This window comes from Colossoma macropomum, unplaced genomic scaffold, assembly GCF_904425465.1.
Source record: "Colossoma macropomum unplaced genomic scaffold, Colossoma_macropomum, whole genome shotgun sequence".
In the NCBI taxonomy this organism is placed as follows: domain Eukaryota; kingdom Metazoa; phylum Chordata; class Actinopteri; order Characiformes; family Serrasalmidae; genus Colossoma; species Colossoma macropomum.
In genome coordinates this window covers 40628919-40639201 of record NW_023494785.1, presented here as the reverse complement: position 1 = coordinate 40639201, position 10283 = coordinate 40628919, and the positions used below count along the sequence as shown (strand labels likewise).

The 10283-nt window shown below is 37.1% G+C and overlaps 1 protein-coding gene across 1 annotated transcript; it reads left to right on the top strand.

Moving 5' to 3' along the window:
* The first annotated feature begins 1120 nt into the window (after window positions 1-1120).
* On the top strand, window positions 1121-9251 carry rabac1 (Rab acceptor 1 (prenylated)). The gene is made up of 6 exons (XM_036594851.1): window positions 1121-1200; window positions 3663-3735; window positions 4185-4394; window positions 6399-6496; window positions 6592-6693; window positions 7762-9251. Exons 2-6 carry the CDS (start codon window positions 3665-3667, stop codon window positions 7848-7850), a joined length of 570 nt encoding a protein of 189 aa, XP_036450744.1. The 5' UTR covers window positions 1121-1200; window positions 3663-3664; the 3' UTR covers window positions 7851-9251.
* Window positions 9252-10283: the final 1032 nt, after the last annotated feature.

Genomic DNA, 10283 nt, shown 5'->3' with positions numbered 1-10283 from the left:
TTAAAGTATTTCATGACAGCGGTGGTCAAGCAACGTTAGTTAGAGTGGTTAATCTGGCAAAAAATTCCTTTTGGTCCTATTTTGCCTTAGAACACTGTGCATGTACACTATAGGGCCAGAAGTATGTGGACACTTGACCATCACACCTACATGGCCTGCTTGGACACCCCATTAAAAAACCATTGGCCTCAATATGGAGATATTTGTGTGTAAAACAGCCACTCTTCTTTCCACAAGATTTTGGAGTGTGTGTGTGGGAATTTGTGTCCATTCGGTCAAAAGAGCTTTTGTGAGGTCAGGCGCTGACGTCGGACGAGTAAGCCTGGCTCACAATCACAATGGAAAAAAATATATATAGCCATTTAGTAAGTCATAATAATGAGACCTTTCTCATAATTATGAATTACATTCTCATAATTATGAATTAGTATCTCATAATAATGAGATTTGATCTGATAATCATGACTCAACATCTCATAATATTGGCTACGTCATAATTATGACTTAGTATCTCATAATAATGACTTACTTTCTCATAATTATGACTTTGTATCTTATAAAAATGAGATGTGATCTCATAATTATGACTTAGTATCTCACAATAATGAGATTTGATCCTATAATTATGACTTACTATCTCATAATTATGACTTACTACGTCATAATTATAACTCTATTTGATTTCATAATTATGATTTAATACCTTATAATAATGGCTATGTTACAATTATGACTTAGTATCTCATAATTATGACTTGCTATGTAAGTAATGAGACATTTGTCTCATTATTATGAGATACTAAGTCATTATTATGACACACTATATGGTCTTCTTTGTCTTTCAAGTGGAAATTGGCTTCCACGTTATATAATAAAATATACTTGTTTCCTCTGGTTCCTATCACCTCCTTGGGGTTGTAAAGAAACCCAAGCAGCTCATTTTCAAATCCAGTTCACATCAAACCACTCTCTGAATGACTTTGTTTACATTTAAACAGCTAAAGCTTCCAGCAACTTTGAAAAATGGGGTGGAGTTCCCCTCTGAGACGCCGTTCAATTCTGTACTTTAGGTGGCAGCAGCAGGCCTGGCTGTATTCGGTCTGCCATAAAAGCCACTGAAGAAAAAGAGGCAGGTCAGACGCTCCACATCATCCGCCAACACAACAACAACAGCGGCAGCCCGACCGCCCTGAGACCACGGTGAGACGTTTTTCTCTCTTTATGTGTCGGAATTTATCGACACTATTATGTCTTAATGTTGTAAAACACTGTTTAAGTCTTGTGTTTTCACTCCACCGGCTTTTATTTTGTACGTGACAGTGTTAGAAGGGATATTAGCAAGTTAGCAGCTTGATTATACGAGGCTGAAGTTGGCTTCCTTTTCGAATTTTCCGTTCCACCTTAAATGGTGCAGCAGTTACATTCTGGCGCCTCAGGCGCCAGAATGTAACTGCTGCACCATTTAAGGTGGAACGGAAAATTCGAAAACGAAGCCCACTTTAGCCTTATCTAGACTGGTGTCTCTTCAGCTTTTCTTTATAAAATGACCGTATCAGCCGGTTATAGTCCCATACCTACGTATTTACGCTTTGTTACGTTACCTTTGGGTCATTTTTAAGGAATTTGATGCCAAAACCGGCCAAGCAGGATTTCCTTCTCGGTCCTGAAGGGCCGGGCATGGAGTGACGGAGGTTTTCCATCTGCATTCCTCCACCCTTTAAGAGCTTATATAACATAGACAGAGAGTAACAGTGGGCCTGAGACATTAGTCATATGTCAAATTATCTGTAGTTTATTTATTCTCTTCTTTTATGCATTTTTGTATTTAACTTGAGCGTTGAGGTGAAGGGGAATTCCGCCGAATTTTTAAAATTTCTACATAATTCACTGGTTGAGATGTCATCAAGAGTCATTCAGGGTGGTTTGATGATTTGAAGAGAAACTTACAGACTCAGATTTCTTTACAGTGGTCGGGATAGCCATTTAATTTACTGTCCAGAACCACCAGTGAACATACATATCTTCTTTTTATGTAATGTTGATGGTAAAATAGTGGAAAATCTGAATTCTTTGGGGGCTGTTTTACCTTCAGACATCCTTTGTGTATCCCTCCACTGTGAATGGATTAAAATAAATTGATTAAAATGCATTTTAGGCCAAACTTTGTCACAAACCTACTGTAAAATGATGTCTCAGACATCAGGCAGTGAATTCATAACCGGTTCATGTAGTAACTTTCTGTGAGGGAGCTTTTAGAGGTGGACGTCTGGTTCCTATCACCACCACTGTGAACAGTTCTGACTCTGCAAGTTTCTCTAGAATGAAGTATTTAACACCAAACCACTCTGAATGACTCTGTTGACATGCAAAGTGGCTAATTATGCTGAAATTTTGAAAAATCAGTGGAGTCACCCTTTAGTATCCATATCTGAAATGTTGAATGTTCTTTGCTTCATATGTTTTTTTTTTTTGCTCTTTTGATTTGATTTGATCAAACTTATGGCTAAAACATGAGTTCTCATCACTCAGTTTTCCATATTAATATTAAAATTAGGTCACATACAAGTGTTAACAAAAGAAAATCCAACTTTTATTGCGAATGAAAGTGTAAAACATATAATGAAAAACTAATGGGTACTGTTACCACTGTTTAATGTTAATCCAAGGTGCATCTATACAAAATGTAATTACTTTAAATCTGGTGCGTCCAAACGTTTTGTCTTGGGGGGCCTAAAGTGCAGTTGGTCAATGCTCTTTAAGTACTGATGTCCACAATATGCTCAGAAAAGCCTCAAGTTTATCATGATGATGATAAAATATCGTCACCTCTAGCCGTGAATGTATTATGTCTTGATTTGAAATTCCTTAGTAAACCTATTTTAGCCATTCATGTCTAACTACATTTAGCTTGATACACAGGCAGTGATGTCTAACTGAGTAATTAAACATAAACCTAAATGGTTTCAGTGATGTTTAATTGATCTTTAGTAACGTTTTCTAATTTAAGTGACCTCCTTCTCATCACTGCAACACAGTAAGATTTGAAGATAAATCTAATTTTTGGTAGCTTTTCTTTTCACAGTCTATACACTTCTTCAGTAGTTTAAAGCTAATTAATAAAACATGTATTTAGTGAAATATAGTATTTACTGCACCATATGTCACATGATATTTTGTGTCGCATAACATTTTGTTGTGTTGGTTAAGTTCCTTATAATTTACACAGAAATTATTAAAGTAAAGAGATTCAACAGTTAAAAGTAGTACAGACTCATTATTTCTAGTGGGAAAAAGGCAAAAAATGAAATATCGATAATGAGAAACACAAATAGTGACTTTTTGCTGTGCTGTATAGGCTCCAAATCAGCTGCTAATTGATAAAACTATTGTTTATCAGTGTGATGCTTATGACACTCAAATATTTATGGACGTGCTTAAGCCTTTTAATTTACAGGCAGCTGTTTATCACCTCACATCAGTTTTTCTTTATAATGTATATTGTCATTTATAATTTACAGTGCATACAAATGCATAAATTGTCATCAGAAATTCTGTGTATAGTTGTTTTCTCATTAGTATTGAAAGCTAGTATTTTAACAGTCTGTGCATAGATTTTCTGTTATAACTGTTTCCTGTTTGTATTTGTGTGTATCTGTGATTAGAGATGGATTCGAAGATGAGTGACCCATTCAGCAGTGATTCCGAGGCGCTACCCGCTGCGGGAATCATGGCAAGGTGAGGAAAATCGCACACAAACACAAACGTGCTTCTGTATACACGATATATCAGTGTTTGAATGTTTTAGCAGACGTTCGCTTCTGAGTGCAGTTCCAGTGCAGTAATAATAAAAATCATTAGTAATAGTTATTAGTAGTATTTTTATATTTATAATGCATAATTAACTATTTTGTATTTTTTTTCTTAATGTTTTTCCTGACAGATGTGCAGTAGTAGATTATAGATATTGATAATATTGCAGATACTGGAAATTTAGGCATATAATAATAAGAAGAGGAAGGGTAATAATAATATTAAAAATCTTGATAATAGTAATAATAAATTGTATTTCTTTAATCTTAATATTGTGTCTTTATTGTCTGTATTTTGGAGAATACTGTGATATAAATATTCATGTTGTCCACCGTTAACAGAAGTGCATTGCTCTCTGTCCCTCGCTCTCTCAGGCTGCTGCCTAAAGGTTTGTCCGGTGCTGTGCTTAAAGACTGGCTGGACCGCCGGCGGAAGTCCATCCGCCCCTGGGCCGGCTTCGTGGACCAGCGCAAGTTCTCCAAGCCGAAGAACTTCGGAGACCTGTGTCAGCGCGTGGTCAGAAACCTGGACACATACCACAGCAACTACACCTTCATCTTTCTGGGACTCATCCTCTACTGCATGTAAGAAACACCGTTAGAGGAGCGAACAGCAGATCTCTGACGTGAGAATAAGCTTACATTAGTGCACACAATGCCGCTTTTAAGCCCTCTGTGTTAAACGCAGTATGACGTTTGACTGGTGGTGCGCAAGTTTTGCATATGACTGTCTTTATTTTCTGTATCCGATCTTCACTGATCAAAGCTTGTGCAGGTGACGCTGAAGTCATGAAGCAGTTAGAAGTAAATTTGCCATGTAATAAGGACTGTTAAGAGACAGGATGTTCCTGTGCAGCTGTTGACTCTGGGTGTGTGCGCACGCACTGTTAAATACATACACTGTCCAACAGCCTCTCGTTGTGTAACGATGATAAACAGAACTTTAAGATGAAATTTATGACCATTTCATCACTTGGACAAAGCAACTACCACATACATCAGGATATGGAACAACTCCTTTTTTCATGCTGCCGCACTGCTGATCTCATTCCAGCGGTTTAGTGTCTCCAATAGACTTGATTCTGTGGTTTCTGATACTGTATGAAACACTTTATAAACACGGACAAAACGATAGATAAAGTTCAGCCTTCAGGTTGGTTGCTACTACTGTTTTTAGCTATGGGACATACTTTGGTCCTTGTTTACAGCTGACAGTGTCAGAAACTACATACTGCTTTTTTGTTTTTTTTTGTTTTTTTTTTTATTCACTGGAGCTTCGTAGCTCCACTTTGCTGGTGTACAGTTGGAGACCGAAGCCCAGACGCCTTCATATCTGGACCTAAATCCAGTTTCCGGTCCTCATACAGCCCATCACATTGCTATTTATCCTTAAATCCAGCCCGCAGATCATTTTTACCATTTTCTTTGGCTACATATTTACACCTGCTGGGTAGATTTGTTTCACCCACCAGACCCTGAGGCTGGTAACTGAACATAAGATATTTTATTATTATAAAGTAGGATTTATTATTATTATTATTGTTATTATTATTATTATTATTACTATTACTATCATTATTGTTATTATTATTATTATTATTATTATTATTATTATTATGTTAACAGCAAAAATAGAGCCCTACCAGAGAAGCCATTCAAATGAAAACACTGAGTGGATATGACTGTAATTTAGCTATATTATTAGTATTATTATTATTAGTATTATTATTATTATTATTATTATTATTAGTATTATTATATTTATTCTGATTTAGACTGCCAGTTAGTTAAGTCTGCCTCTATGGATTCATTCATGACACAGCAGAAACGCAGCATATCAGAATTAGAAAATGAATGGAATTTACCAAATGTATCCACTGAAAATTAACTGCTTACTTTGTCAACACTTCGATCGCAATAATCTCACGTTCAGCAGAAACGATAATGGTCTCAGAGTAGTAGTCCCACATAGTTCTACAGTAAGATGTTTTTTAATTGAGCAGTAAAATATTTACTTAATACTCAATGTATCTATACTACTGCTACTACTAATAGTAATAATAATAATAATTTATTATTGTAACTACCATTATTGCTGCTGCTGCTACTACTACTAATCATAATGTTGTTGTTGTTGTTGTTGTATTAATATTAATACTAATACTAGTAGCAGTGTCAGCTTTTGTGGTTTGTTGCAACATAAGAACACTTCTCCAAAATTTTAGTTCACAACTTTATGTAGTTAAACTTCCTTGTCTTTTATGTTTTTTCAACCATCCCCCCTCACCCCCCTTGGAGAAGACCACCTGACTAGTGTCCCGCAGTAATTTGAGCTTGATACCCCTGAGTTAAATAAGCAGTTCAGTTAAATACCAGTGATTATAAAATCCAGAAACAGAACAGAATCCAAGGTCCAGACCTTCTGTAAACCATTTGTTGTTGAACAGTTTCAGTTTTTGGCCCCAGAGCTGATCTTTAGAGCTGATCTTTATAAAAAGGCCAAGAATGTATATTTACAGCTACTGAGCACCATGAACAGCATTCCAGAAGAATTCAGACAGAGATCCTGTTTTTCTGTCCGTCTCACAGTATCAGCTCACCCATGCTGCTCATCGCCTTGGCTGTTTTCGCTGGTGCCTTTTACATCATCCACCTGAAGTCTCTGGAGTCCAAGCTGGTCGTTTTCGGTGAGTGATGATGGCCAAAGTCCTTGTCTGTCTTTCCGTAAACGAATCCTTGCTGTGAGCTCAGTGTGTGATTCTGTTTTCTCCCTGTTGCTCAGGGCGCGAGTTGACTCAGGGGCATCGGTTGGGCCTGGCCGGTGCCGTCTCTCTGCCGGTGTTCTGGCTGGCCGGTGCTGGAGCGGCTGTCTTCTGGGTGCTGGGTAAGTGTCCTCTATCTCGCTGACTTCTCTCTGACATTTGTGGACTGGTCTGCTGTCACCTGTGGGTATTGTATGATGTCTTGTATTGTATGATATAGCTGTGTGTAATCTGTAAACCAGCTCTTGAGTGGAAAAATACAGTTTTATTATTTAAATTGGGCCAGTAGGAATTCAGTTCATAGCATGTAGCATGCAGTGTACAGTATGTATTGGTACAGTATGCTGCATTTCTCTTGGTCCGTTCATCTTGAAACATTGTAAAGGACAAATGACATTTTTAAATTATGTTAAGGTTTTGTTCTTACAGTAACTATATATGTATTGGTAATGTATACAATGTATGTACAGTATAATATGCAGTACACAGTATATACCAGTACAGCCTGCAGTCTAAAGTGTGCAGTGGTACAGTATGGAGCATATACTGGTACACCCTGCAGTATATAGTGTATATTGGCATGATGTGCGGCATGACCAACACAGAGCAGCACTGCTGTATCTGATCCACTCGTACCAGCACAACACACACTAACACACCACCACCACCACAGTGTCACTGCAGTGCTAAGAATGACCCACCAACCACAATACCTGCTCTGTGGGGGTCCTGATCATTGAAGAACAGGGTAACAAAGTATCAGAGAAACAGATGGACTACAGTCTGTAACTGTAGAACTACAAAGTGCACCTATATAGTAAGTGGAGCTGATAAAATGGACAATCAGTGTAGAACCAGTGAGGTGGTTTTAATGTTATGGCTGTACACTGGTACGGTATGTACTGGTACAGTATGCAATTTACAGTGTATAATGGTGCAGTATATACTGGAGCACTATGCAGTATGAAGCATAGTGTAGTGGGTAACACTGCTCTCTCTCAAAATTGTAACAGGCTCTAGATAAGAGTGCCTGTCAGTCACAGTTAATGTACTGTAAATATATATTGTCATGTACACAGTACACAGAATATACTGGTATGGTATGTGGTACATGGTACGTACCAATCTAATGTAATCCACTCCCTCTATCCCAGTTTCTGTTCTCTGATTGGTTGTCTTGTCTTACCCAGGAGCGACGCTGGCTGTGATTGGCACCCACGCTGCCTTCCGTGAGCTGGAGTCATCAGATATGGAGGAGCTGCTGATGGAGCCTGTCTAACCTCTCAACCTCATCTCGGCCTTTCAACCTTTTTTTATTCATCCAAAAAAGCACCTGTCTTGCCTGAACATTGTTACTGTCCTCTGATTGGTTTCGCTTCTCTTGAATAGACTAAACATCGACTCGCTCTCAGGCTGACCAGCCGGTACGGATACGGACTGTTATTGTGGCACAGATGCACTCGGGCGAATATGCACTGGTACCTGTACGCTGACCATCTGCTCACTTTTAAATTGGCTTTAATTGGCAAACAAATTATGTTGTTCATCATGGATGTAACACGAGCTGCTTCGAATGCAGACAGACAGACAGAGATACACTGACTGATAGACTAAGCACAGTAGACCACATATGCCTTCGTTGTTATCCGCCTGAAATTCGCCCATGTCTGTTACTGAGAGACTGCATGAGATCCATTTTTAGTAAGCCAGCAAAGTTAGATTGGCACAAATTATGGTGAATATGTGAAGAATACATATAAGAACATCAGGTCATGTTTTTGAATAGTATTAGCTCCAGCCCTTTGCTCACATCACCCAGTCTGCGTCTAAAGACTGTTGAAATATGATGTTTGAGAATTTTTTAGGGGTGCACATTTCTGACCTCCAAACAGATTTGATTACAGTTCTTTAGGGAAGTATTTGATTTGGTTTGATTTGACTCTTTTGGTTTGATTCAGAATCATTTTCAAACATACTATGAATATATAACTGTGACTTGAACTATATACACAGTAGTGAAGTATAGACCATAAAAAAACAATACATAAAACTGAAGAAATGAGTGTTTTGAATATTTATCAATTTGAATTGAACATTGTGGACTCTGCATCGTCTTGCCACATTCAGATTTTTTTTTTCACCCCTAGAATTTATGCAAAAAAAATTTTTTGACGTTTTTCTGTTTTTTACAAAATTTTAAAATACCTTTTACCCTTTACATTGTATATAAATTTCGTGATGAATAGGCTGAAAGAAATGACCCAAAACTACCTGGAAATAAGTCTGGTTCCATTGACTTACATTAACAGTAAGGTAGGTTTTTTCCTTCTGCTGTAAAGTTACCATTTTGGAGATACAAGGTTTTGTTCCGACAGCAGCGATAAGCAAGTTGGTGTAGGTGCTTTGTTGTAAATGGATATACAGGGTGCCCATCCGCCATTAATAGTTTCATTTTGTGTTTCCTGTTCTTTGTGATATTATGTTAAAATGTCTCGAATCCAACATGCAGATGCCAAGAACCTACTTGAGTTGTAAATGTGCGTCTATTGCCATCCTGTGTACTCTTAATGTAGCCAATTTTTACTTAATTTTTTTATTTCTTTTTTGAACACGTCTGTTTTTGTCTTTTGTTTAACATCTACCAAAAAGGAAAGTGCAATAAAGTCTTACGCCTGTAAAATACAGCGTGGTGTGTTTTTGTCACGTCTACTTTAAGGTGGCTAAAATATAGCATCACAATACTTAAACATTTTGACACAATTCGTAACACAATATTAACTTTTCTGGCATTTCTAAAGATGTTGGAACAGGTAAAATGGACCAGTACAAGAGTAATGGAACATTGTGTGTAATAATTATGAAATACACATGAAAAGATTCTTAAAGGGCATAATTGATAGACACATTTTGCTTTTTGTTGCCATGTGGCAACAGTGTGTGACAATAATCTGCAATACGTAAGCAGTAAACACTGCCATAAGATACAGCCATATTCACTGTTCAAGCATTAAATACATGCGTAACAGCCAAGTATGTATAGATGTTTTATAGATGCATAAAGAATTTGGAAAATATATTAACTTGGAATGTAAAAAAGATTGTGAAGATGGCAGTGTCCAGTAGAAGACGATTCATTTACTTCCACTGCAGACTGCGGTTTGCATGCTGTTGCCATATGGCAACAAATATAATTTATCACTTTCTAAAATCCATGAAATTTAAACTGGCTTCATTTGTACCCTCCCACAGATTGTTTACAGTTTTCCTCATAGTTGTTGTATATGAATAATGACAATAAACACCCTTTGAGGGGGCTTTAGAGGCCTCGCCAATGTGATGTGTGAAGTGAGTGAAACAAATACAGACCGCAACAGGAAGGAACAGTGTGTGCAGGAAAATAAAAAATATAAAAAAATAAAAATGTCATTGTTGCCATATGGCAACGTAATGCTGTAGTGTTTAAAAAAGCGAAAAGCTGCTAAAATTACAGGTTTTGCAATTGTTAAATCATAAATCTAAATCTAAACTAGCCTTTTTTAACGATACGTTCAGTAGTTCACTGCAAATATATCTTGGCAAGTAAAATAAACTTATCAACATACCTAATATTTCTCATTATGAGATTGTTGTATGTTTAATATAAGACTATTTCTAGATATTTTACTTGTTTTCCTCACTACATTGCCAGATAATTTGGCTGATTTGTTTTAAA

Excerpts from the sequence above, each read along its gene's own strand:
- rabac1 (XM_036594851.1), top strand. The coding sequence starts at position 3,665 with ATGGATTCGAAGATGAGTGACCCATTCAGCAGTGATTCCGAGGCGCTA. Across the intron at positions 3,736-4,184 it reads GCTGCGGGAATCATGGCAAG|GCTGCTGCCTAAAGGTTTGT; the intron begins GTGAGGAAAATC and ends TCGCTCTCTCAG. Across the intron at positions 4,395-6,398 it reads GGACTCATCCTCTACTGCAT|TATCAGCTCACCCATGCTGC; the intron begins GTAAGAAACACC and ends TCCGTCTCACAG.